General features: G+C 59.3%; 1 protein-coding gene across 7 annotated transcripts in view; it reads left to right on the plus strand.

Moving 5' to 3' along the window:
- The window catches only part of PIP5K1C (phosphatidylinositol-4-phosphate 5-kinase type 1 gamma), a 67,438-nt gene that overhangs the window by 5,699 nt on the left and 33,872 nt on the right, over positions 1 to 27,867 (plus strand). For 6 of the 7 annotated variants that reach the window (XM_050770242.1, XM_050770244.1, XM_050770245.1 and 3 more), the window contains exons 2-3: positions 22,685 to 22,716; positions 25,935 to 26,027. In XM_050770242.1, the coding sequence (XP_050626199.1) occupies positions 22,685 to 22,716; positions 25,935 to 26,027 (125 nt within the window). The other variant, XM_050770247.1, reaches the window with a different exon arrangement.

Consider the following 27,867-nt stretch of genomic DNA (forward strand, 5'->3'; position numbering starts at 1 on the left):
TGTGTGCCGATGTGGGATGAGCAGGCAGTGGGGACCCCCAAAGCAGGGGGAGCCTCCAGGAGTCTGGGCGGGGTGGTCCCAGAGCCTGGTGTGGACTGAGCTGAGCCTGCCTTGGCCACGGAGACCCGTGTGCCTCTGAGCAAGTGACTTCTCTTTGTTTTAAAATTTTAAAACTTTTTGTAGAGATGAGGTCTCACTATGTTGTCCAGGGTCCAAGGGTCTGTCCCAAGCAGCCCTCCTGCCTCCGCCTCCCAAAGTGCTGGGATTACAGGCATGGCCCCGACGGTGGCCCCTTCTTTGCCTTTTGGAACGACAGCTGCAGGTGTCTTGAGTACTTGGCAGGACAGGGATGGGTGAGGGCCCAGCCCCTGGGAAGCTGCATGACCTGGGTCTTTCTTTTTTTTTGAGACGGAGTCTCGCTGTGTCGCCCAGGGTGGAGTGCAGTGGCCGGATCTCAGCTCACTGCAAGCTCCGCCTCCCGGATTTTTTTACGCCATTCTCCTGCCTCAGCCTCCCGAGTAGCCGGGACTACAGGCGCCCACCACCTCGCCCGGCTAGTTTTTTGTTTGTTTTTTTTTTTTTTTTTTTTTGAGACAGAGTCTTGCTCTGTCGCCCAGGCTGGGGTGCAGTGGCCGGATCTCAGCTCACTGCAAGTTCCGCCTCCCGGGTTTTAGACCATTCTCCTGCCTCAGCCTCCCGAGTAGCTGGGACTACAGGCGCCCGCCACCTCGCCTGGCTAGTTTTTTGTATTTTTTAGTAGAGACGGGGTTTCACCGTGTTAGCCAGGATGTTCTCGATCTCCTGACCTCGTGATCCGCCCGTCTCGGCCTCCCAAAGTGCTGGGATTACAGGCTTGAGCCACCGCGCCCGGCCGACCTGGGTCTTTCTTTACAGATGGGGAAACCGAGGCTCCAGGAGGGCTGGAAAGTCCACACAGGGTGGGGCTGTGAACGAGGAGCGGGGCCTAGGCCTCCCTGCTTCCTGCTGCCTGCCACCTGGCTTGGGCAGCATGTCCCTTTACACAGGACCAGGCTGGGCAAGACCCTGTAAGGATTTGCCGGCAGGCGCCAGCTGGACAGGGGCCCGCGGTGGTGCCAGTGCTCGTGGGGATTACAGCCTGAGGGGATTAGCTCGGAGCCCCTGCACCTGCCTCCCCGCCATGCTGAGAGGCCAGCTTGGGAGGGGCTGGAGTTGAGGATGAGGGCCCCCAGGTGCCTGAGCTGACGTGGGGGTGCCAGGGGACCGGGCCTCTGGCTGAGTGAAGAGAGTACCCCAGCACCCTGCCTGGCCGCTGTCCTCCACTCAGGCGGGGCTGCTGATGACGGTTTGGGGGAGTGGGTTGCGGTTCGGATATCGCCAACATGTGCTCTCCTATGTGTGCTTTGGCCGGGTGCTGGGGGCCAGGGAAACAAGAAGGCCAGGCCCCCGAAGGAACCCTGGAAGTGGGGCCAGGATGTGCAGACAGCAAAGAAAAGCAAAACACGTAATGCAGTGGACGAGACAAGTGCCGGGGAGAAGAGCTGAGCAGAGGAGGGGAGAGAGCGGCAGAGGAGGTGCCCTCAAGGCCGGGGACTTGGGGGTCATGCTTGAACAGAGGTCCAGGGGAAGCCAGGGGGTCGTGCAAGTGTGGGGGGAGCCCTCCAGCAGAGGCACTGTGCAAAGGCCCTGGGGCAGGACCACGCCTGGTGTTTTAGAGGAACAGTGAGGAGGGGAGGGTAGGGAGGGGACGGGGCAGGGTGTGCAGGGCCTTGTGGGCTGCAGGGAGGACTTGGGCTTTGACCCCGAGGGAGGTGGGAGCCATGGAGGGCTGAGGGCAGAGGAGGGTTGGGCCCCGACTCAGGAGCTCACAGGCACCCCCTGGTGGCTGCTGTAGGGAGGACAGATGGGGTGAGGGCGGGAGCTGGGCTAGGGGAACCAGGGCAGAGGGGAACATGAGCAGTGGGCCACCTGGGATGGATTTTGGGAGCAGAGCCAGCAGGACCTTTTGAAGGGTTGAGTGTGGGGCTGAGGGGGCTTGAGTTTGATATCAAGGTTTGAGCCTGAGCCCTGGAAGGACAGAGCCGCCGTCAGCCAAGATAGATGCAGAAAGGGCAGCGTGGGGGCCGCCAGTGCCCAGCATGGCCGAACTGCGTGTAAGACCCCAGAAGCCCCTGTGGGGAGCGTCGGGGGCAGTGGGGAGAGCCGGCAGTGTGACTGGGTGGGGCCGTCAGGACCCTGGTGGTGGCCGTGCTCAGTGGACGGTGTCTCTGTTCCGTCGCGCTGTTGGCAGGAGGACAGCTGAGATGAGCGGGTTCGGTTGCTCAGCCGCTCCGTGCCTCAGTTTCCTCATTCGGAAAGCAGGGTCCCTTGAGGATTAGATGAGTCAATGCACACAAAAGGCTCAGAGCCGGCCCTGCCCATGGTGAGCGCCCAGGGAGCAGGGAGGGGGACGTGAGCGGGCAGTTCCCACTGTGCGCCCTTCCCGTGCGGTGCTGGGCCTGGCCACCTATGTGCGCTGACATCAGCAGGGCTGCTTGGGCAGGGAAAAGAGCCTGGGGTGGGAGTAGCTGCCTTGGGGCCCCGTGCCTGCAGCCCCTGTGCATCCATGTCTGGCTGGTCCATCCTCCTGGGGCGAATGCATTTCCCCAGGCACATATGAGTCAGCCTGGCTTGGCGTCTGCTGCTAAAACAAACATCCCCGCTCTCCTGGCCATCCCAGAGGCTTGTTTCTTGCTTGTGTTGGGGGCTATGGTGGTTTTGCTCCCCTGATCTCTCAGATCCAGGTTGACAGAGGTGCTGTCACCCTTAGTGCAGTAAAGGCTCCATACTTCTGTAACCCAGAAAGGTGGTACGTGTATTAAAATGCACTGTGATTGGTTTTAATCAGGTCTGGTGAGGCCAAGAGAGCAGGAGGTGACTGCTATTGAAAAGCTCTTGTGCCGGGCACGGTGGCTCAAGCCTGTAATCCCAGTACTTTGGGAGGCCAAGACGGGCGGATCATGAGGTCAGGAGATCGAGACCATCCTGGCTGACACGGTGAAACCCCATCTCTACTAAAAATACAAAAAACTAGCCGGGCGAGGTGGCGGGCGCCTGTAGTCCCAGCTACTCGGGAGGCTGAGGCAGGAGAATGACGGGAACCCGGGAGGCGGAGCTTGCAGTGAGCTGAGATCCGGCCACTGCACTCCAGCCTGGGCGACAGAGCGAGACTCCGTCTCAAAAAAAAAAAAGAAAAAAAGAAAAGCTCTTGTGTTAAGTTCCCGAGAGAAGGGGCCCGACTGTGACCCACGCAGGGTGAAGGGGCCCGACTGCGACCCACGCAGGGCCACCCCATGCAGCACCGGCGTCAGGCAGGAGCCAGAGGGCAGAAGGGTCGGGCCAGGGCCTGTGTGAGGCTTTGGTGGGAAGGAATGGGCCAGGCGGGGTAGGTGGGCTGGGTGTGCCTGGGATGGGCTGGTTTGACCCCCAGCTGTTTGCAGCTCCTGGCTGTTGGGGTGGTCCCTGGTCTGGGAGCTAGCCCTGGGGTGATTCAGGACAGGGAACCTGGGCGTGGCACGTGAGAGTTTGATGAGGCGTGTGGGCTCGCAGTTGGTTGCTCTGCACGTCACAGTGCGCTCGCAGCAATCCGCTAACCGTGGAAGGGGCCGTCATCCCCAGATCAGCGAGGCCCCCAAGATGTCGTAAAATCTGGAAAACAAAACGCAGCATCAGCACTGTACAGACCGGGCGCTCGTGTTCCGGCAGCAGAGGATGCGTCCGTCTCTCCCATCCTCACCAGCCATATGGGCGCGAGGCGACTTCTTCCCTCCCTGCGTCATTGCAACGTATATTCATCTTCCTGTGACTCAGAGAAAAAGTCCTCGTGGATCTTCTCAGCATTTCCTCTTTGTTTTCTTGGAACTGCGTTTCCACAAGGGGAGCAGAAACCACTCGAGGAGAAGGGACTCGCCCCACAGGAGCTCCTTCGAGCTCCTCCCAACGGTCACCTGTGTTTCTATCAGAGCTAGAAAATGGAGTGTCCCCACCAGGGAGACAGGGTCACCACCGAGGCCGGCTCCGAGCTGCCTCAGCTCCTGCAAGCTCCATGGCCCCGGCCTCGACCCTCCTTGGCCCATTTTCCTTGCACAGTTCCTTCTTGTAAGCACACACATGTCAGGTTGAACTCTGACCTCATTTTCTGGGACCTGTATGATTGTGTCTTTCCCAGTCTACAGTTACCTATTACCATCTTGTTGATTCATAGGAGCTCTTTATTTGTTATGGCAGCTATTCATGTATTGGTGACACAAGTGCAAGTACTTCTTTGCCCATCTTCTCCTATGATGATCGTTAACACTCGGCAGGTATTTTGGGGTTTATGTGGTCAGACTTATCATTCTTGCCTTTTTTGGTTTCCTAGTTTGGTGTCATGGATGGGAAAGTCTTCCTGTTCTGAGGTTATGATTAAATTCTGCTAAGACTTTTATAACTTAGCTTCTTTTTTGTTCACAATTCTTTTTTTCTTTTTTTTTTTAAGACAGTGTCTCACTGTGTCACCCAGGCTAGAGTTCAGTGACGTGATTGTAGCTTGCTGCAGCCTCAACCTCCTGGGTTCAAACCAGCCTCCTAACTCGCTGGGACTGCAGGTGTGCACCACTGTGCATGGCTAATTTTTAATCTTCTGTGGAGACAGGGTCCTGCCATGTTGCCTGGGCTGGTCTTCAGCTCCTGGCCTCAAGTGATCCTCTTGCCTTGGCTTCCCAAAGTGCTGGGGTTACAGGAGTGAGCCAGTGCGCCTGGCCTATTTCTGGACTTTCTGTTCTGCTCCATTCCTCTGCCTTTGCCTTCATGCTACAGCCATATTTTGTCTTGAAAAAATGATAACATGTTCACAGTTAAAAAAAAAAAAAAAAAAAAAAAAAGGGCCAGGCGCGGTGGCTCAAGCCTGTAATCCCAGCACTTTGGGAGGCCGAGACGGGCGGATCATGAGGTCAGCAGATCAAGACCATCCTGGCTAACCCGGTGAAACCCCGTCTCTACTAAAAAATACAAAAAACTAGCCGGGCGAGGTGGCGGGCGCCTGTAGTCCCGGCTACTCGGGAGGCTGAGGCAGGAGAATGGCGTAAACCCGGGAGGCCGAGCTTGCAGTGAACTGAGATCCGGCCACTGCACTCCAGCCTAGGCGACAGAGCGAGACTCTGTCTCAAAAAAAAAAAAAAAAAAAAAAAAAGTAGTCAGACGTGCAGTGAGTAAAAGGCGAGTCCCACCTCACCCTCTCCATCTCTGTGGATAACGACTGTCACCGCAGGTGTTTCTCTGGTCCGTACACTTGGGCCTCAGATTATATTAGGCTTTTAAAAATAGTGTGTTTGGAAAGCTTTCCAGTCTATAGAAGGGGCAGGAATGCTACAGTGAACACCCATACAGCCCACACAGAGATCTGCCAGCTGCTAACGTTTTGCCATGTCTTTATCATTCTGTGTGTGTGGGAGTGTGTGTGTTAGTGTGTGCGTGTGTGCGAGTCTGTGTGTGTGAGTGCGTGAGGTAGCGTGTGCATGTGTGATTTTGTCAGGCCATTTGCATGTTGGTTGCTGGCACAGTGCCTCTCTGCCTGAAGCAGCCAGTTCCGTTATTTGTGGTAGTTCTTTATTTTATTTTAATTATTTTATCTTTTATTTATTTATTTATTTTTTTGAGACGGAGTTTTGCTCCTTAGCCCAGGCTGGAGTGCATCTCGGCTCACCGAAACCTCCGTCTTCCGGTTTCAAGCGATTCTCCTGCCTCAGCCTCCTGAGTAGCTGGAATTACAGGCTCCCGCCACCACGTCCGGCTGATTTTTTGTATTTTTAGTAGAGATGGGTTTTCACTATATTAGCCAGGCGGGTCTCGAACTCCTCATCTCGTGATCCACCCACCTCAGCCTCCCAAAGTGCTGGGGTTACAGGCGTGAGCCACCGCGCTGGGCCTGTTTGTGGTAGTTAGTTTGTGACGCTGCTGCAGACACTTCAGGCGCACACTGAGCCCTGACTCCAGGGGAAACCCAAGGTTGGGTTCCTGTGAGCCTCTGGGCACGACGTTTCCATCAGCCAGTCGATAACGTGACCTTGTTGTGTGTCCGTTTCTATTTCAAGGCATCTTTCTTTAGGGCTGGGCGCGATGGCTCACGTCTGTAATCCCAGCACTTTGCGAGGCTGAGGCAGGAGAATCGCTGGATCGCTTGAGCCCAGGAGTTTGAGGCTGCTGTGAGCCGTGATTGCGCCACTGCACTCCAGCCTGGGCGACAGAGTGAGATCCTAAGAAAATTTTAAAGACACCCATGTTGTTGATTTATCCACAGGGAGCTCACGGACCGCAGGCCTTGCGCCAAGCCCGCCCCCTCCCCGCCCATGCTGGGCACTTTCCCGGCCCCACCCCCCCTTCGCAGGCTCTGGGTTGCGGGCGAGGCCAGAAGGGGGACCCCGGCGCATGTATTCAGCTGGGTGGGGGCTCAAAAACGGGGTAGGGGGCTGTGGCCACGTGGGCAGGGGTCCCCCTCCCTCGACCGGCCCGCTCGGTGTCTCTCTCTTGCTCTCGTTCTCCCCCCTCTCTCTCCTCTCTCTTTCCACTCTCAGTCCTGTTTGAGCAAAGCTTCTCTCACTGCGGGTTTCTCCGCGGGCTCATCCTGGTCTCTAGCCCTGAGGGACACGAAACCACCTGAGGACAATGCCTGGGGGGCAATTTCAACAGCACAATCACCTGCAAAACTGCAAAACACACGCAGACCTCAGTGGACCAGGGAAAGCCAGGTGCTCACAGCAGGAGCTGAAACCAGGGGCGAGGGGCCTCACCGGAGCCGCCTGGGGATGTGTGTGCCCCAAAGTACTGGTGATGCTGCCCTGGAAATAGCCTTCGGGTCTTCCAGACCCCCCCCCCGCCCACAGCAGGGGGCCAGGGGCCGTCCCACCCGCAGATGAGGAACACACAAGCCCCTGGAGGCTGCCCTGCGGCACTCTGCTCTGTTTCCCACCGCGGCCTAACCTCAGGCTCCGGGCGGAATTCCCTTCAGGGCCACCGTACTCGCCGGAGGGACCCTGGAGGACAGGGACGCTGGGGAGCCAGCCGCGAGGGTCGTCCACCTCTGCTGTGCTGGAGACGGAGCGCGCAAAGGGGTGGGGACCCCGCGCAGACCCTGGCTGCGGGAACCTCAGCTCGGGGCCCATCAGAATCTCCCGCAACCCGCACGGGCCGGGCTTCCCCCAGGGGCCGGCGTGTCCTGTGGACCCTGACCCGTCCACCTGCTGACTGGCCACGCCCCACAGCCTCCGGCACCGACCCGCCCAGAAGCTTGGTGCTGACGTTGGAGCCTCTTTCTCCCTGGACACTGGGGCCCTGGGATATGGCCCAACAGCTCAGGGCCTGTGGAGTTCTGGACGCTCCGCCCGCCCGCGCAGGGCTTCCTGTTTACCGCCCTGGCTCCTGCCCGCCTGCCTGCTTGGGAAAGCGATGACTCTGCGGCCTGGTGGGGAGCACCCAGCAGGGAGAAGGGAAAACGGGGCAAGGAGGAGGGGCGGCCGACTACTCCGGTGGAACGCAGGCTGTCCCCCCACTGTGCTGGGGTCCCCCAGGTGTACCCTCCCCTGCAGCCAGCTCACCCCCTCCTTGCTGTGTCCTGCAAGTGTCCTGTGCGTGTGTGTGCATGTGTCCGTGTATGTGTGCGTGTGTCTGCGTATGTATGTGTGCATGTGTGTGTCTGCATGTGTGCATGTGTATGTGCATGCATGTGTGCATGTGTATGTGCATGTATGTGTGCATGTGTGTGCGTATCTGCATGTGTGCGTGTGTGTGCGCGTATATCTGTGTGTGTGTGCGTGTATCTGCGTGTGTGTATGCACGTGTCCGTGCGTGTGTGTATCTGTGTGTGTGCATGTGTGCGTGTGTGTGCATGTGTGCACGTGTGTGCGTGTATGTACATCTGTGTCCCCTTCCCACAGGCCCTCACCGCTCCCTGCCCCTGTGGGTCCTTGCTTCCTTTCCTGCCCTGCGTTTGGGACATATACCTTGTTTTGCACTTGGAGTTTTTTTTTTTCTTTTTTTTTTTGAGATGGAGTCTCGCTCTGTCGCCCAGGCTGGAGTGCAGTGGCCAGATCTCAGCTCACTGCAAGCTCCGCCTCCCAGGTTCACGCCATTCTCCTGCCTCAGCCTCCCGACTAGCTGAGACTACAGGTGCCCGCCACCTCACCCGGCTAGCTTTTCGTATTTTTTAGTAGAGACGAGGTTTCACCCTGTTAGCCAGGATGGTCTCGATCTCCTGACCTCGTGATCCGCCCGTCTCGGCCTCCCAAAGTGCTGGGATTACAGGCTTGAGCCACCATGCCTGGAATGCACTTGGACTTCTTACTTAGTGTTTTTTCATTTGAGACTGAGTCTTTGCCACCCAGGCTGGAATGCAGTGGCACAATCTCGACTCATTGCAACCTCCGCCTCTCAGGTTCAAGTGATTCTCCTGTCTCAGCCTCCTGAGTAGCTGGGATTACAGGCACGTGCCACCACACTTGGCTAATTTTTGTATTTTTTTTTTTTTAATAGAGACTGGGTTTCTCCATGTTGGTCAGGCTGGTCTCAAACTCCTGACCTCGTGATCTGCCCACCTTGGCCTCCCAAAGTGCTGGGATCACAGGTGTGAGCCACCGCGCCCGGCCTTAAATTCTTTTTAAATAGCAACTTTATTGGGATATAATTCACAGACCCTACGTTTTACCTATTTGTAGTGTGTACATGTGTTCATAGGTTTTAGTATGTTCACAGTTGTACAGCTGTCCCCTCTTATTCCAGAATATTCTCATCAGCCAAAAGCTGTCCATGGAGAGCTCATTAACTGTCGCTGCCACCCCTCCTCCAACCCCTGACAACACCTCACTCACTTTCTGGGCATTTCATAGAAGTGGGAAAATGGGGCCAGGTGCGGTGGCTCACGCCTGTGATCCCAGCACTTTGGGAGGCCGAGGCGGACGGATCACAAGGTCAGGAGATAGAGACCATCCTGGCTAACACGGTGAAACCCCGTCTCTACTAAAAATACAAAAACAATTAGCCAGGCGCGGTGGCGGGCGCCTGTAGTCCCAGGTACTTGGGAGGCTGAGGCAGGAGAATGGCGTGAACCCGGGAGGCGGAGCTTGCAGTGAGCCAAGATCGCGCTACTGCACTCCAGCCTGGGCGACAGAGCGAGACTCCGTCTCAAAAAAAAAAAAAAAAGGGAAAATGGGATCACACTTCTGTGTCCTCTCGCTGAGCGTGACGTCCTCCAGGTGCGTCTGCGCTGCGGCCTGTGTCAAAGCCTCGTCCTTTTCACAGCTGAGTCCCGCCCCAGCGTGTGGATGGCCAGGCTGTGCTGGCCCATTCACCCAACGATGGACGCCTGGGCTGCTTCCCCCTTTTGGCTGTTGTGGATGTGCCCCTGCGAACATTTGCATAGTTTTTGTGTGGACGGAGGTTTTCACTTCTCTTGAGTTGATGTCCAAGGGTGGGATTGCGGGGCCGCAGAAACCTGGTGTGGGACAGTTTGAGGAACTGTCAGACTGTTTCCCACGGTGGCTGCAGCGTCTTACATTCCCGCCGCGGCAGACAGGGCTCCTCATTTTTCCACATCTTCACCAGCTCTTCTTGTTGTCTGTGCTTCTTGTTTTCTGAGACAGGCTCTCACTCTGTTGCCCAGGCTGGAGTGCAGTGGTGCGATCCTCCCACCTTAGCCTCCCAAGTAGCCGGAACTATAGGTGCCGCCACCACCCCCAGCTAATTTTTGTATTTTTGTAGAGACACGGTCTTGCTCTGTTGCCCAGGCTGGTCTCAAACTCCTGGACTCAAGCCATCCTCCCTGTTTGGCCTCCCGAAGCGTTGAGATGAGTTGAGATGACAGGTGTGACACTGCCTGGCCTGGTTCTTATTAGTGACTTGTGAGTTCGTGTCTTTTAGATGTGGGGCCCTCACCACATAGATGATTCAAATCTTTCTGCCATTCTACAGGTCCAGTTTCTTGCTGGTGTCCTGTGAGGCACAAAAGTCTTGATGAAGTTCACTTGATCTGTCTTTATTTTATTTATTTTTCTCGAGACAGAGTCTTGCTGTGTCGTCCAGGCTGGAGGTCAGTGGCGTGATCTCAGCCCACTGCAACCTGTGCCTCCCAGGTTCAAGCCAGTCTTCTGCCTCAGCTTCCAGAGTAGCTGGGATTACAGGTGTGCACCACCACGCCTGGCTAATTTTTGTATTTTTGGTAGAGACAGGGTTTTACCATGTTGGCCAGGCTGCTGTCGAACTGCTGACCTTAGGTGATTCGCCTTTTAGGAGGATCAGCCTCCCAGAGTGCTGGGATTACAGGTGTGAGTCACTGCCTGGCTAGGAAACTTGCTGTAAAGGGCTGAGGAGTAAATTTTTTAGCTTTTACTCTTAAGTACGGTGGCTCACGCCTGCTTCGGGAGGCCAGGGTAGGAGGATCCCTTGAGCCCAGGAGTTTGAGGCCAGCCTCGGCAACGACGCGAGACCTCCTTTTTCTCTGAAAAAGAAAAGAATTAGCCAGACGTGGTGGCGCCTGTAGTCCCAGCTACTCAGGAGGCTGAGGCAGGACAATCACTTGAGCCCAGGAGTTGGAGGCTGCAGAGGTATGATGGCACCACTGTGCTCCAGCCTGGGTGACAGTGCAAGACCCCGTCTCTACAAAAAAAATCTAGATGAGCATTTTAGGGTTTGTGGTCCAGGTGGTCTCTGTCACGACTCCTCCACGCTGCGGTTTTAGCACTTAAGGAGCCAGACAATCTGTGAAGAAATGGTTGTGGCTGTGTTCCAAGAAAACTTTCTTTAGTGGGCTGCATTCGGCCCCTGGACTGTGGTTTGCCAGCCCCTGCTTTAGACAGTCTCTGTAGGACCCTATGACTTCAACATAATCAGCGAGACTCCTGTCTTTTTACCTGTGCTGAAGTTTAGGAGAAAGTTCTAGAATTGAAGTTGCTGCCAACGGCACACACATTAGCAATGCTGCCAGGCTGCCCCTGGGGGTGAACCCATTGACACTGGCATCACCCCGGCTGTGTGAAGACACCCTGCGTCTCCCCCCGATTGCTGGCAGCCAGTTTCATATCACGTCTTTTATCATGAGAGGGGTCTGGGCGTCTTTCTCAGATGTTCACACTGTTTGTTTTCTTCTCCTTTGCCTGTTTTACAAGTTGACTGTGTTAATGCTTTGAGAAAAGCCTCATTTCTATAAATAAAAATGACAAAATATGTATTTCAAACAGCACCAAAGGATGCAAGTTGCAAAGTAAGAGACCTTCCCCCATCCAACACCCAGAAATAACTCGGAACCTTCTAAGATTCACGTGTCTGGCCCTGACTGCTGAATGACGTGTCTGCAGTGGTGGAAGCCGCGTAGCACTAAGAGCTTGAGTTCTCCTGGTGGGTCACAGGGAACCAGATCCTGGTGCTCAGAGGGAGACAGCCGCCCAGAACTTTGCTGCCTGGGCCCTACGTGCCGGGTGACCTTGAGCAGGTGGTGGTCCCACTCTGGGTGTGTCTGTGGTGGAAGTCATGGATTATGCAACAGACCACTGCCACACTGAGAGGATTCACACCACAGTGCTTTTGCTGTCGGTTTCTCGGGCTTGGCTGGGCTCAGCAGGTTGGTTCTTCCCCATCACTGCTGTTGGCCTGGATCACCTAGGCAGCGGCATCTGGCTGGTGCCGGCACACCCCGGTGGCCTCCTCTCCCAGGCCTCTCTCTGCATCACTGTTGCTGTGCAGCCTGGCCCCAACATCGTACTGGAGGGATCCCAAGAGAGCAGAGGCTGATGGGAGAACTCACCGCCCCCCCCCCACCCCGTGTCACTTCTGCATCATGTGATTGGCCAAAAGCAGGGCTTGAGACCTGCCCACTTTCAAGGGGAGGGAGGTCGGCCCCGCTCCTGGGACCAAAGGGATCCTGGCAGGCAGCAGGTGTCCCCATCTGTGCAGTGAGTGCTGTGAGATCGTGCGCTGGCTGATGTGTGGGGGGTGAGGGGGTGGCAATGAGCTCATCTTGTTTGATGCCTTTAATTATAAGGCAAAAAAGTGCTCATGCATGACTGGTGTGGTTACCACCGCCGCACTGTGAGCGGGAGGCTCTTCTTATCGGTCTGTCTTTATTTTGAAGCATCGTGAGGTCCAGTGGGTGACACAGAGGCCATTTCCCAGCCAGGAGGCTGTGGGCGGTGCTCCAGGCACCGAAGCGTCTGCTCTGCCTCTCCTGTGCTGGGGGCCGGGCCTGCTGCAGAGTCATCACTGGCCAGGGTGCCAGGGGCTCCAACGTGGGGGAGGCGTGGGACTGCCCAGGAGGGGAAGTGGGGGCTGGCTGTGCTCTGCTCAGGACTCTCCGGTTGTGCCCGGACAGATCCCAACTCTCCAGACACGATTCTGCCCCGGGGCCTTTGCACTGGCTGTGCCTCTGCCTGGGAGGCCCCTCCGCCCTTCCCCCGCCCGGCTCCTCCTCACTCTCCTCCCATCCCTGCTGTGGTGACGCAGCCTGGGGCCTGACCTCCTGGAATCAGGTGCGTCCACCCCCACGTTTTTGCTGCATGATCTCAGGCAAGTGATCTGATCTCTCTGAGCCTCAGTTTCCGCCTCTGCATAATGGGAGCAGTAACAGTGCCTACATCACGGGGTTGTTGGGACGACTGCATGACTAAGCCATGGGGTTCTCATGGTGCGGGCCCCGCCGCACACACGGCAAAGGTGGGCTAGCGGGCCTCTGGCCAGCTCCTCGCCACGCTCCAGCTATTCCAGGGCGGCTCAGGGGTTAGAGACGGGAAGCAGCCTGTGCCTCCAGGCTCTTGACTCCATCCAACCCCGTTTCCCTCCTGAGCCAAGCCCGCTGTGCCCTGGACCCAGACCTCCGTGGGACTCCCGGGAGGAGAACGCTGTCACAGGCAGCCTTACCCACGTGCCATGCTCGTGCTCCCTGCACTGTTGCGGGAGGAAAGATGAGGTCGCTGCCCTGGGCTCATGGCCTCAGAGGATCCAAGGAGTAGAGAGAAGTAAACCAAGCGGGGACAGGGTGACCAGGGAGGGACCTCCCTGAGGAGGTGACATTTGATCCAGACCTGAACAAGGTTGGGTGGGAGAGAGAGTCGTGCAGTCATAGCTCACTGCAGCCTCAAACTTCTGGGTTCAAGTGATCCTCCTGCCTCAGCCTCCCAAGTAGCTAGAAACACAGGCGTGCACCACCACTCCTGGCTAATATTTAAATTTTTTTTTGTAGAGATGGGGGGGCTCACTATGTTGCCCAGGCTGGTTTCAAACTTCTGGGCTCAAGCCATCCTCCTGCCTCGGCCTCCCAAAGTGCTAGAGCCACGTCGCCTGGTCTTACATTTCTTTTTAAAGTAGAAGCATTCTCCTTTTCTCTCCTTTTTTTCTTTGTTGGTAGTGTTTTGGGGGGACATGAAATTCATACTGAATTTCGTTGAAGGTTTTTCTGGATTCATAGATGGGATCACAGAGTTTTTCACCGTTGGCTTTGGGTAACTTAGTAGATGTCCCCAAATACCCATTTCCCGGCCTGTCAAACAGTGATCATGAATTAGGTGGCAGCTGGATCAGATGTCCATAGGCACCTTCTGGCCACACACCGCTGGGGAGCGGGCCGTGGGGGACGAAGGCAGAGGCGAGCGTGCTGGGCGGGACTGAGTGATGGTGCAGCCTTTTATTTTTAGATCGGCCTGTTTTTGGAGAAACCCAGGTTTTTCTCCAAAACATTGTGATTTCTAAGGTTGACCGAACCCAAACACCACAGGGCTTAGAACCAAGCTCAGGCGGGCCACTCCCCGAGGTGTGCTGGGAACGGTGGGTGCCCGGGACCGCGGATGTACCGGGTGACAGTTTACGGCGACTCACCTGTCTTGGGGCTGCAGGGCCAGGCAGGTACCTGAGTTCACGTCTCTCGTCACTTCCCGGTGGGGACCGTCAGTCGGGTGCTTCCTGTCCCCAAACAGGGACGCCATTGCCTACCACGCCAGGCCTGTATGAGGTTAGAGACGATCTAACCTCAGGAAGGAAGCCTGGCCATGTGGTTTCTCCCCAACGTTGTCGGAATCCTTCCACCTCTCCCAGCCTCAGTTTCCCCATGTGTCAGATGAAGCCTTGAGGAGTGGCTGCCTGGTCAGGCCGGGTGGGACTCTGCGTGAGGAGAGCTTGGTTGGCACCTGGAGCAGATATTTGCTGTTGCAGCCGTGTTGAACTTGTCACCCAAGGGTTTAACCTCAGGGGCCAGCACATTGGGGCGTCACCTGGGGTCGTTCTGCCCCCTGGGGACACTGGGCCTTGGCTGGAGACATCTGTGGTTGTTACAGCTGGGGGATGCCCTTGGCATGGAGTGAGTAGAGGCCAGGGACGCTGCTCAGCACTCTGCAGCGCCCAGGACAACCCCAGTGACCAGCCCAGAGAACAGTCCAGCCCTAAGTGCTGAGGGAGGAGACCCTGGTTTGCATGGGCTTTGGGGGGTGCCTGGAGGCCCCCAAACTGTTTGCATGTTGGTACACTCCTATCAAGAGAGAAGAGGCCTGAAGCAGGGCCGTTTGGTGTCACCGTGGACAGGACTGTCCACCTCAGTCCACACCAGAGAGGAGTAGAAGCCGAGAATCGGCACCAGCCTTCCAGACCTTGGCAGTTGGTGTTTACTACGATTTACAAAAGCCTTGGTCCATGATGGAGAGAAAAGAAAGAGTGAACTCAGTCCTGCAGGCACAGACAGTGTGAGAAGCTCCAGCCTGCAGGACTGGCTGCCCTTCTGGTTAAGCCTTGACCAAGTCCCCCGACCTCCTTTAGAGACAAGCAAACTGTGAGGCCCTGGGGGATGACAAGAGTTTGGAGAAGGTTCCAGATGGTGTGTGTCACTGGGCAATACTTTTGCAACTAACGGGATCTGCATCTTCATTTTGCTTTTCTGGGACATAATTCACTGCCACAAAATTCACCCTTTGAAAGCGTCTTACTGCTTACTTATTGCAACTGAGTAAATTCTTTTCGGTGTATTCACAGAGTTGTTCAGTTGCTGCCACTAATTCTAGTACATTTCTATCACCCCGAAAGCAAACCCCGTGCCCAGTGGCTGTCACTCCCCATCCCTCCCCAGCCCCAGCACCCACGCATCCCCTCCCTGTCTCTCTGGATCAGCCTGTCCTGGGCATTTCGTAGAAATGGGGTCACACACTGCATGGCCTCTTGTGTCTGGTGTCTCTCGCTGAGCATGACGTCTTCAAGGTGCATCCGTGCCGTGGCCTGCTTCAAAGCCTCATTCCTTTTCATGGCTGAATAATCCATTATACAGATTATTAATGCTCCTTTGAATGTAAGAAATCCAAGTAAGACAAAGGAATTAAAAACTGTAACTCCTCCTGTTCCAAAGAAGTCCACAGATAGGCCGGGTGCGGTGGCTCATGTCTGTCATTGCAGCATGTTGGGAGGCCGAGGCGGGTAGATTACGAGGTCAAGATATCGAGACCGTCCTGGCCAATATGGTGTAACCCTGTCTCTACTAAAAATACAAAAAAGCTGGGCGTGGTGGTGCGTGCCTATAGTCCCAGCTACTCGGGGGAGGCTGAGGCAAGAGAATTGCTTGAACCCAAGAGGCAGAAGTTACAGTGAGCTGAGATCTGTTTCAGTCAGCTATTGCCGTGTAACAAACCACCGCCAGATAGAGGCTTCAGACAACGATGTATTTGCTTGCGATTCTGTTTTTTGGGTTGGGTTCAGCTGGGTGGTTCTTCTGTAGGTCATAGCTGGGGTTAGTCCCGTGGCTGTGGTCGGCGGTGGCAGGAAATTCAAGCTTGTCCTGCACTTGCCTGTCCAGCCCTCAACTGGGATGGCAGGAACAGCTGGGGCCGCCCGGCCTTTCTGCAGGGAGCCGGCCTCTGAGCGTCATGGCCCAGGTTCCCAGAGACGCAGTGAGAAGTGCCAGCCTTCCTCACACCCATGCTGTCCCTTTCCTCCCAAGTCACACCACTGCCAAGCATCGCAGCCATCTGTGGACAGCCACAGAAGGCCTTTCTGCAGTTTAGCGAGAGAAGATTCTCGCATGGCCTGCCCTTGTCCACTGGGTCCTGGGCTGAGCCTCACCAGAGCTGAGGGTTGGCCCCGCCCCCTCTGGGTCCCCAACCCAGCCTGTGTCGTGGAGTGCTGCTGCCCAGCCTGGCCTTCCTGGCAGGTCCTCAAAAGGGCCTGTGGTCCCTGTGGTCAGAGGCCTTCACGGCGGGAGGCCAGAGGATGGGTTGTCCAGCGAATGAGGGAGGTGACCATGAGCTCTGGCCCGGGGTTGCTTCCTGCTTGCAGGATCGCAGGACCCCATGCCTGGGCCGTCCTCATGCACTCGGGTTGCAGTGTCATGGTGAGCCCGCACCTGTGCTGGGCGCCCAGCAGCTACCCTCTGGGCAGCGGCCCCACCCAGGGGTGCAGGCCCCCTGTGCTACTCTGACACACTTGGGTCCCAGTGCCGCCACTTTCCCACTGGCCCTCCCTTGCTGCCCTCAGAGAGCTTTGCCAGAATCTGTGGGGGGCAGGTGACAGAGCAGGCCTGGGCCCCCTGTTGTGGGGATGACAACAGCCATATGCCAGGTGGTGCCATGTGCTGGGCAGTGAGGAGGGGACTCTTTGGCACAGGGTGGCTGGGGGAGGCCTCTGAGGGGGTGATGTTTAAGCCAGGTCTGGGGTGAAGCAAAGGAACAAACCCTGAGGGAATCTTGGGACCAGCAGGCCAGGCAGAGGCCCCGCTCATGCAGAGGCTGTGACGCAGGGTGGCGCTGGCGCTGGTGTGCTGGAGGGACGGCAAGGGCCCGTGTGGCTGGAGCAGAGGGAGGAGTGGAGGGCAGGGAGGGGGCCACGCACGGTCTGGTGGGGTAACAGGGCCTGGTCTTTACCCTGCAGGGCTGTAGTGGGGCCTGGGGAGACCCTTGTCTCTGGTGGGGACGGGGTGGGTGGGCCCCCTTTCCCAGAACCCCTCCCCTGCCCTGAGCTCTCCCTGGCCCCCCAGTCCCCGGCTTCCTCATCCTGGACCTTCCAGGGCGCTGCCCACTCTCCCCCAACCCCCACTGCCTCCAGGGCTGGGGCTTCCTCCTCACAGCCACGGGGGCCTGGACTTCGGTCATGCAGGGATGAGGCCACCACTGTGCCTGTCCCGCCTGCTGTCGCGGGGCCCTGCAGGTGCCCACGTGGGTCGAGGTGCCTTCCACCCACCCTCGAGCTTGCCCTCACTGGGCCTTCTGCCCAGCGGCGCTCTGTCAGTGAGCCTAGCTTGCGCCCTGTTTCCTCTCCTGCAATGCCTCCCTCCCTCCGGCCACCTGTCCAGGTCTCTCCGTCCCCATTCTTACTCTGGGTCTTACTGTGGAGCCAGCCTGACAGTCCGCCTCCTCCCGCAGTTTAGTCATTCGCGGCCTCAGTGTCCACGTCGGACAGATGTGGAGAGGAAGCTCTGGCAGAGGCCTGTGTGCAGAGAGAAGAGGAACGGGTATCTGTCAGTCCATGAGTCAGTCAACAAACGCCCAGGCTGTCAGCCCAGGGCAGGCCCCGTCCTGAGGGAGTCCCCTGAGGGAGTCACCAGGAGAGACCAGGCTGGTCTGCAGGATGGGGGGGCGTCGGTGGGGTGCAAAGGTGGCTGGTGTGGGACACGGCGTCCATGGGTCACGGCAGGGCCAGGGCAGAGACCGGGCACAGGCCAGGGAACAGCGGGTGCAGAGGCGGCCATGTGTCCCCGTGGAGAACGGCAGTGCCTCGAGGGCTCGAGCTGGCTTCGGCCACACTTTACAGGCAGAGACTGAGGCTCGGAGAGAAGCCCCGGGCACACAGGGAGGTGGGGTGGCCGATGAGGTCACCGTGCAGCCAGCAATCAGAGCCGTGTGCCGCAGGCCCGGGTCGCGTTGCCGCCAGGTCCTGTGCTGGGGCCAGGAGAGAGGGGCCCCAGCGGCAGAGCCCCCGCCTCGGGCACTCAGTCCGGCCAGAGGAAACTGCTCAGAGGGGCCACCTCCCGGCTCTGCGGCGCGGCACGCCTCTCCTCCCCCGACTATTTTTAAAACCTAATTTCCTCGAAAACGGGGTGGCTCATTCTGCAGATAATTAGTCACGTCTCAGGCTGAGCAGAGCTCGATGTCATGACAGCCCCTCATGGGGGTCACGGCAGGCTCCGTGCCGGAGTGGGCCTCGTGGGGAGCAAGGATTGAGTGAAAATGGCGCTTACCTGCCCACTCGGCTGGGCGGTGGTTGCAAGGCTCTGCTTCCTCCCCTGTCCCCTCTCCTCCACAGGACACTCGGCTCTGGTCTCCCCTTGCTGTCCCTGCCTGCCTGCCCTGGGAGCCCCACATTTTCCCTGGGGTCCCCCAACCGAGTGCATCCCCTCCCCGTCCTGCTCAACCCCCGCCTTGGTGCTTCGGCCCTGGCCAGTCCCTTAACCTACAGACCCCCCAGTGCAGGGCCGTTCCCAGCAGGGCCCGAGCTGGCCGCCCTTCTCCTCTCCCCCTTGTCAGACAGCTCAGGCGAGTTGGGCAGGTGAAGATGTGGAACCAGGAAGGGAAACTGAGGCAAGGGGCCTAGACCCAATGCAGGTGACCCTGAGGTGCCTGGTGAGGTCAGCAGTGCCGGGTCTGGAGGGCCTCACCGTGTCCACTCGGTCCCTGGGCAGTAGGGAGCCTGGGAGAGTCCGGGCAGGGGTGGACCCGAGGGCTGTGACCTCTCAGCCTCGGGGCCACTGAGGAAAACAGCTGAGTCACCCAAGTGGGTGTGGGGGAGCCCCAGAGGGGCGGTTTCAGGAGTAGAGTCAGGACTGTGGGCAGGGAGGCCCCAGACAGGCCGAGCAGGGGGACGCCCAGGCCCCCGATGAGGTCTGGAATATCCCGCCCCGGCCCACCACTGGCTTCCTGCCCTCTCTTCTTTTCCTTCCCCCACACCCTGGACGTAAAACCGTGAATTGTTCTGCTCCAGGGCGCCAACCCAAACATCACGTCAGCATCCAGCACCTTCCGCCCCCTGCAGCCCAGAGCAGGCCCTGTGTGGCCTGTCAGAGACCTGGGGCGACCAGCCCTGTCCTCTGGAAGGACGGAGAAGCAGCCCCGTCCTTCCCTGCACCAGGGCAGGCAGCGGAATCCTGAGTTACCTCCCTCCCTCCGTCCCCGCCCCCGCCCCTGCAGTGAGCACCGCGGTCCGTCCCCCAGTTCCTTCCATGGCCCTTCCAGGTGCCCACCCAGCCCCGCAGGGCGCCCAGGTGGCCCGAGGGGAGGACCCTTCCGCTGTTCTGGCTGCCTCGAGAAGTACGCCCCTCCCGTGCAGGGCCGGGGTCCGCACTGGAGGGCCACGCCCGGTGTGAGGTCCTCGGCTGCCCAGACAAAGTCCCTGGGACTGGGGGGCTTGGAGCAGCAAGCCTGGAACAGGCATTTGTTCTGGCTCTGCTCTGGAGGCCAGAAGCCCGAGGTCCAGGAGTGGGCAGGGCTGCACCCTCCCGACCCACCGTGGAGAAGCTTCACGCCCCTCTGCTCCGCGTGCCTCCGGGCATCCTTGGCGTCTCTGGGCCTGCAGGAGCTGTGCCCTCCCCGCCTCCACCCCACATGGCATCTTGGCCTCTCCGAGCGGCTTCTCTTATAAGGACAGCAGCAGATCCAGGGCCCACCCTACTCCGGCACGACCTCATCTTACCCAGTGACATCAGCAGAGACTGTCTTTCCAAATAAGGTTGCAGGCTGAGGTTCTTGGAAGGACGTGAACGTCGGGGGGACACTGTCCAACCCCGCACCCCCAGGCAGGCATGGGGACTGATCACGACAACAGGGCCCCACCAGCGTCTCGGATGCGGCCCCCTCCCCGGCCTGCCCTAAGCCTCCTGACCCCGGCCCCTTCCCCGGCCTGCCGCTGCCCCAGGCTCCTGACCCCGGCCCCTTCCCCGGCCTGCCGCTGCCCCGGGCTCCTGACCCCGGCCCCTTCCCCGGCCTGCCGCTGCCCCGGGCTCCTGACCCCGGCCCCTTCCCCGGCCTGCCGCTGCCCCGGGCTCCTGACCCCGGCCCCTTCCCCGGCCTGCCGCTGCCCCGGGCTCCTGACCCCGGCCCCTTCCCCGGCCTGCTGCTGCCCCGGGCTCCTGACCCCGGCCCCTTCCCCGGCATGCCCCTTGCTCCGAGGCTCCTGACCCCAGCAAAGTTTTCCACCTCGTGCTTTCGCCGGGTCCCTGGCGGTTCTGACCTGGCAGCAGAGCAAAGCCGTGCCTTCAGTGCCTTCAGCGCCTGCGGTGGACGTATTTTCAGATGGCAGGGCGGTCGCCGGGCGCGGCCTCTAGATGGGACACATGTGGGTCTCCCGTGCACCCACTGAGAGCAGCGCAGGGGGCCGAGGGGCACTGGCAGGGCTGACAGGGCGGGGCGTCGATGACCCAGGCCCGGGTTTGACTCTCCTTCGGCGTGACCTTGGGTGGGTTCACCCCTCCCTCTGACAGTCTCTTTCCGAGTCTTAGAACAGAGGGGCTCCCTCCCTCCGCGCTCTGCTGGCTTTGTGAGGCCCTGGTCCAGAAAGACTTCTTGTCTCGGGAAATTCTCCTCCGTCCCCTCTCCCCGGTCCCCCCCCAGCCGGGTCCCCACCCCCGACGGTCCCCGTCTGCACTCCGGACTCCACAGCCACCTCCTTACCTGTCTGCACCTCCCTGAACCTCGCCCAGTTGGCCCCTCACGTGTCCTGGCCTCCCCTGCTCACCTCAGCCGGCCTGGAAGCCAGGGCCAGACCAGTTCCAATGCACTGCTGCCCAGCCCAGAGCAGCGAGGCAGCCAGAGGGCCGAGCCCCACGGAGCAGGGCACGTGCCACACCCTCCTGCCCGCATCCAGGCGCAGCCCGAGCGTCTCCACGGGCTCATAATAATCCCCTTTGAGGGCCTGCCTCAGCACCCCCGGCTGCAGGACCTTGGCCAGCCCTCCCTTCCCCGACCCTCAGCCTGTTCCTCTAGGACTGGGGAAGGGAGTGAGAAGGTACAGGCAGTGCTGGGGCGGAGTCGGCCCTGCCCCACAGCCCCTGTGTGATTCAAGACACATTTGTCTCCATGCCCTGGGCCCCGGGTGGTGCCAGCGTTGGAATCCAACAGGGAGGCGCTCCCCTTCGGCAGCCGCCTCTGTGTGAGCCTGGAGAACGCTGCTGTGATCCGTGCAGCAGCGCGGCCGCCTCAGCCACTGTGTGACCTTTGCGCCGCGGCTCCCTCCGCCTGGATCCCTCCCGCTCCCCCGGCATCCTTGTTCGGCACTGAGCTCAGACACGACCAGCCCAGGGAAGCCTCCCTTGCTGATCCGCACCCCACCTGTCACCCCACATCAAACACCTAGCCCTGCGCCCACCCCTGTGGACCGTGAGCCCCTTGAGGGCGAGGCCAGGTCTGCCCAGGGCCCGCGTGGTGGATGCCAGTGCGTGCGCTCCCTGCAGTCACCGACACCACTTCCCACCTCAGGGCTCCCGGGCCAGGAGTCTGACCCCAGAACAGGGCCTCACCGGGCTAGAGTCAAGCTGTGGGCAGGGCTGGGCCCACCAGAGGCTGCAGAGGAGAATCCGTTTCCTGCCTTTCCCAGCGTCTAGAGGCACCCACACCTGTCGGCTCAGGTTCCTTCCTCCCCCATCACAGCCACGGCACAGCCTCTTCCCCTCTCTCTCTGACTCACCCGCCCACCTCCTCTCGTGAGGACCCTGTGAGGACATCGGACTCCCAAGTCCCCCAGGATCATCTCCCGTCGGTCTCAGGGCCCGTAATCACAGCTGTCGAGTCTGTTCCCATTCTCCAGATGAGGACCCCAGGGCCCCGCTGCTGGGAGCCAGGGTTGCGAATGTGGTCCTGGGTCCTAGGAGCCGAGTCTCGCCTGTTCCCCTCGTCCCAGCCTCCTCGTGTGGAGGGAGCTTTGGCTCAACCCAGCAGGCCCCTGTCGTCCTCTCTGGAGCTGAACCCAGCAGGCCCCTCTCGTCTCTCGTCCTCTCTGGAGCTGCGGCCCAGGCCCTGCTGCAGGCGCTGACTGGAGGCTGTGGGCCCAGGACCCAGGGCAGGGCTGGGGGTCTCCTCGCAGGCTCCCTTATTGTTCCACAAACCTCACCCTGGAGAGGGATGGGGAGGGCGCCGCCCTGGGGACCCCTGGCCAACTCCCACTGACTGCAGTTGCTTGGGTGCTGCTGGGCACTCCCCACAACTCCAGCCTGCCCTCGCCCCAGCAGGGGCCTGCACCCCTCACTCCCCACGCTGGCACCTGATTTCCCCATGCCCGAGCCTCTCCTGGCACCTGCCTCTGGGGAAGCGGGGCTTGGTCAGTTCAGACCTGCTCGGCCGGTGACTGCCCAGAACCTGATGTCTGGGCATGAAGGGGGTCAAGAGCCGGGGGAAGTTTGCTCCCCACTTCCCCTCCCCTCCTCCAGGCAGGTCCAAGCCCCAGGCCCTTCATGGTGGGTGCCAAGCCTGGGCGTCACTGGCTGCCCACCTCCCTGAAGCTACAAAGCCTCTGCCCTGCTCTAGGCCCCAGTGACCGCCAACCAGGGTGACCATGGCAGGTCTCAGTGGCCCCCACCCTCATCACATCCTCCCAGCACACTCAGTCCATGTCTTCACATGTGTGTAGCCTTGAGACAGGCCCCATGCGGAGTTACACACGCCAGGCCTGGGGGGCCAGGAAGTGGGCCGGGGGCTGGGCCCAGGGCTCCTGGGGGGTCCCCAGTTTCCTGTCTGATACCGGTTTGTCTCTTCTGCAGGTTTGGCTCAGAAGAAGGCGGCCCCAACAGAGGTGAGTGTCTGGAGGGGACGAAGGGCCTGGGGTCCCCACCCTGACCGCTTCCTCCCTACCCACGGAGAAGCTGTGTGGCCTGAGGCAGCTCACCGCACCTTTCTGGGCCCCAGATGCCATCCAGTGTCCACAGGCAGGATGAACATGAGGTCTGTGCCAGCCGCGTCTTGAGAGGTCAGGGTGAAATTCTGTGATGGAGGAGGGGGCCCCGCATCTGAGGGGCCGCGCCCCCAGTGGCAGGGGTGCCTGGTCAGGGCTGCAGGGGCAGGAAGGGCTTCTCTGGGTTCCAGGCCACGTGGAGCCAGGACTCTGGGGGGTGGGCGGTGGGGAGAGAGCAGCTCTCACAGGGGCACTGGGGGCAGGAATGGAAGACCCAGCTGGAGGGTCAGATGCTGCCCAGAGGGCGATGCCCGAGGCTACCAGCTCCACCCATACCATCGGTGTCTGTGAGCCACACAGGCGTAGTGCACAGGCTGTGTGCAGCCTACGTGTGTGTGTTTGTGTGCGTGTGCGCGTTTGCCTGTGTGCATTTGCCTGTGTGCACGTGTGTTTGCCGGTGTGCATGTTTGCCTGTGTGCGTTTGCCTGTGTGCATGTGTGTTTGCCGGTGTGCATGTTTGCCTGTGTGTGCGTGTGTTTGCCAGTGTGCATGTTTGCTTGTGTGCGCGTGTGCACGTGTTTGCCTGTGTGCACGTGTGTTTACCTGTGTGCGTGTTTGCCTGTGTGCATGTTTGCCTGTGTGCGCATGTGCTCGTGTGTTTGTGTGCATGTTTGCCTGTGTGTGTGCACGTTTGTGTGCATGTTTGCCTGTGTGCGCGTGTGCACGTGTGTTTGCCTGTGTGCATGTTTGCCTGTGTGCACGTGTGTTTGCCTGTGTGCGTGTGTACACGTGTTTGCCAGTGTGCATGTTTGCCTGTGTGTGCGTGTGCACGTATGTTTGCCTGTGTGCATGTTTGCCTGTGTGCGCGTCTGTGCACATGTGTTTGCCTGTGTGCATGTGTGCACATGTGTTTGCCGGTGTGCATGTTTGTGTGCACGTGTGCACGTGTGTTTGCTTGTGTGCATGTTTGCCTGTGTGCACGTGTGCACGTGTGTTTGCCGGTGTGCATGTTTGCCTGTGTGTGTGTGCACGTTTGTGTGCATGTTTGCCTGTGTGCGCGTGTGCACGTGTGTTTGCCGGTGTGCATGTTTGCCTGTGTGTGCGTGTGCACATGTGTTTGCTGGTGTGCATGTTTGCCTGTGTGCGCGTGTGCACGTGTGTTTGCCTGTGTGCATATTTGCCTGTGTGCACGTGTGTTTGCCTGTGTGCGTGTGTGCACGTGTTTGCCAGTGTGCATATTTGCCTGTGTGTGCGTGCACGTATGTTTGCCTGTGTGCATGTTTGCCTGTGTGTGCGTCTGTGCACGTGTGTTTGCCTGTGTGCGTGTGTGCACGTGTTTGCCGGTGTGCATGTTTGTGTGCACGTGTGCACGTGTGTTTGCTTGTGTGCATGTTTGCCTGTGTGCACGTGTGCACGTGTGTTTGCCGGTGTGCATGTTTGCCTGTGTGTGTGCACATGTGCGTGTAGATGGGTCCTTTCCATGCCCTGTCATTGCTGCCTGTCTTCTCCGGAGAGCTTTCTCTGCACAGTGGCCCTCCCTTTGCAGCTTCTGCCAGCCCCATGGCACCTAGTGGCCTTCTTCCTAGCCCCAGTGGGCGCGGTGGGGTGGGCCGTCCCCCGAGGGCGCTCTAGCTGCTGCATCTCCTGTTTTCCCACTTGCAGTCCTCAGGGCACCTGTATCCTGAGCCCCATTCCCAGGAGGAGTCCCCAAGGCACCCGCCCCACCTGTGCCGCCCTTGAGCCCTGCGTCCATAGCCAGAGCTGGGAGGGCTTTGTCCACCAGGCCTGGGACCCTGGGATCCTTCTTCAGAGTCCCCCGGCCTAGGGGCAGTGTGGAGGGTGGCGCGGGTGGCGGGATGAATTACTGGGGAGAGTCTGCCCCCTGGCGGCCGCCTGGGAGAATGCATGGAACATGGCTGAGCAGCGTCGGCTGCGGAGGGAGGGCAGGGCAGGGGTCAGGGCTGCAGGAGCGTCCCTGGGGCCGATAGCAGTGGGATGGGGTCTGGCCAGTGGAGGGTCCGTGGCTTCTCCTAGCAAACGCAGTGGTGCTCTTTAAATGATGGTGCCAGGCGGGGCTGTTCTCCTTGGTTGGCCTCTGTGTCCCTTCAGGCTCCCACGAGGGTAGCAGGCTGAGGCCCCCTGGGGTCAGCAGCTCATCCATGTGCTGGTATGCCTGTGCTGCCCGACAGCTTGTAGGAGCCGGGCCTGACCCTGGCCAGTGAGACTGTCTCCCTCAAGGACGAGATGCTCTTTACAATCCTTCCAGCCCAGGGGTCCAACAGTTAGGGGCCCTGGTGAGGAAGAGGGGTTACGACTCCCACCAGCACCTCAGGTGGTGGATGGGATGCTCTGAGGCTGGCCTGGCTCACACCGTGTTGGCAGGAAGCCTGACCCCCGCTGTGTTCCCACCCCCACCTCAGTCCTGTTTTTTTGTTTTTGTTTTTGTTTGAGACGGAGTCTCGCTCTGTCGCCCAGGCTGGAGTGCAGTGGCTCAATCTCGGCTCACTGCAAGCTCCGCCTCCCGGGTCCACACCATTCTCCTGCCTCAGCCTCCTGAGTAGCTGGGACTACAGGTGCCCGCAGTCCTGTTTTTAAAAAATACCCACTTTCCTGAGATGTGATTCACATGCTATACAGCTCACCCTCTGAAGTGTGCAGTAAATGACTTTTGGTACATTCACAGAGTTGTGTGGGGACATCTGTGGTTGTCACAACTGGGAGGTGCTCCTGGGATGGAGTGGGTGGAGGCCAGGGATGCTGCTCAGCACCCCAAAGAACAGTCCAGCCCCAGTGTCCACAGCACCTGGGGGAGACCCTGAAGTTAGGGGGCTGGGGCTGCCCAATCCTCTTTCCCTTCTTGAGGACCCAGAGGTCTCCACCACGGAGTGAGCGCTTCTGGGTGTCCAGTGTGGGACACTGAGGGGCCCCAGCCAGCCCACTAGGCGCCCGTGGGTGAGGGACCTCCTGCTGCATCTCGGAGTTGCCCGGACCTGCCCCCTGCCCTGTGCACCCCTGCTGGGCCCAACCACTAAACTCTTTCTTCCCAGGGTTTCAGAGCACACCCTGCCCCGGTGGGTGTGCTCCTCGCGGAGTTAACGCTTCCTGCTTCCTCTTCCCAGGCCCTGTCGATGACGGCACAGCCGGGCCCTGGCCATGGGAAGAAGCTGGGCCATCGAGGTGTGGACGCATCCGGCGAAACCACCTACAAGAAGGTTCCTTGGCTCCCCTTAGCTGGCTGGGGGGAGCGGGAGGGAGCGGAGGGGTGGGAGTTCCCACTGGTACCATCGATGGGGCCCGTCACCCCCGACACAAACCAGGGTCTGCACAGGGACAGGTGTGGGCTGTGTAGGGCAGAGACTCGAGTCCTCAGTTGCTGTCCTTGCCGGGCGGCTGGGCAGTGTGCTCCGTGGCTCAGCCTGGCTGCAATGTCTGCCCGGCTCTGAGTCCTTGAAACCTTGGGCAGAGCCTGGGCTCCCGGCCCTGGTGAGGGAGAGGGGTTACGGTCCCCGCCACCACCTCGGGCGGTGAACGGGACACTCTGAGGCTGGCCTGGCTCACACCGTGTTGGTGGGAAGCCTGACCCCCGCTCTGTTCCCACCCCCACCTAGGGCTTGTTTCTTCAAAAATAACTGTTACTGAGATGTGATTCATATACTGTACAATTCAGCCTTTAAAGTGTGCAGTAAGTGACTTTTAGTGCATTTGCAGAGTTGTGCAGCCATCACCTCTAATTCCAGAACATTCCATCAGCTCAAATAGCACCCCTGTCCCCATTAGCAGTCGCCCCCATCCCCCACTCCCAGCCCCGGCACCCCGCATCCCTTTCCTGGCTCTGTGGATTGGCCTGTCCTGGACGTTTCATGGAAATAGAATCACACGCTGTGTGGCTTTCTGTGTCTGGCATCTCACTGAGCGTGGCGTCCTCAGGGTTCATTCGCACTGGGGCCCGTGGCAGAGCCTCGCTCCTGTTCACGGCTGAGTCGTGTTCTGGCACGTGGGGCGCCTGTGCTGCGCTTGTCCTTTGCTGCGTCGTGGACGCTGGCGTGGTTCACACTCCTGGCCGTTGTGAATTGTGCTGCTGAGGGCACGTGTGTGTGAGTCTGTGTGTGGATACGTGTGTTCGTTTGTCTTGGGCAGACACCCAGGAGCAGAATTGCCAAGTCACGTGTAACTCAGTGTCACTTTTGAGGAACTTGCACACTGTTCTCCGCAGCCGCTGTACCATTTTCCACGCCCAGCAGCGGTGACTGAGGCCCGGTGTCCCCGCATCCTCACCAGCCCTCGTGATTGTTGTCTCTGATTCTGGCGTCCTCGTGGGTGGGTGTGAGGTGGTGTCTCTTCAAGGTGTTTTTTTGTTCGTTTGTTTTTGTAGAGACAGGGGTTTTGCCATGTTGCCCAGGCTGGTCTCGAACTCCTAGGCTCAGGCGATCTTCCCACCCCGGCCTCCCGAGTGGCTGGGATTCCAAGTGTGAGCCACCGCGCACGGCCTCCCTGTGGTTTGATTTGCTTTCCCTTGGTACCCAGTGACATGGAGCGTCTTTGCGGGCTTCAGGGCCATTTGTACGTTATCTCCGGGCACATGTCTGTTCTGTCCGTGACATCTCGGGGAGGTGAAGGTGCAGGCCAGACCCCCACCACCCAGAGTGTGGTTTAGGAGGGAGGCAGCGACCGAACCTGGGCAGTGGCAGAAACCAGCTCCCGACCTCCCTCCCTGCCCCTCGCACCTGCGACGGGAGAACCGGAGGCCAGAGTTAGAGACCAGAGGTATGGGCCCGGCTTCCCAGGGCTGACGTGAACATGGCCCCGAGAGCACACAGTGAGAATAATGCTGACAATGCTGGTGGCAAATATAACAGCAGCTGGCAGGGCGCAGTGGCTCACGCCTGGAATTCCAGCACTTTGGGAGGCTGAGGCGGGAGGATCCTGAGGTCAGGAGTTGGAGACCAGCCTGGGCAACATGGCGCAACCTTGTCTCTACTAAAAATACAAAAAAATTATTAGTCAGGTGTGGTGGCACGTGCCTGTAATCCCAGCTACTCGGGAGGCTGAGGC

The sequence above is a fragment of the Macaca thibetana genome, chromosome 19 (assembly GCF_024542745.1).
Source record: "Macaca thibetana thibetana isolate TM-01 chromosome 19, ASM2454274v1, whole genome shotgun sequence".
Lineage (NCBI taxonomy): Eukaryota > Metazoa > Chordata > Mammalia > Primates > Cercopithecidae > Macaca > Macaca thibetana.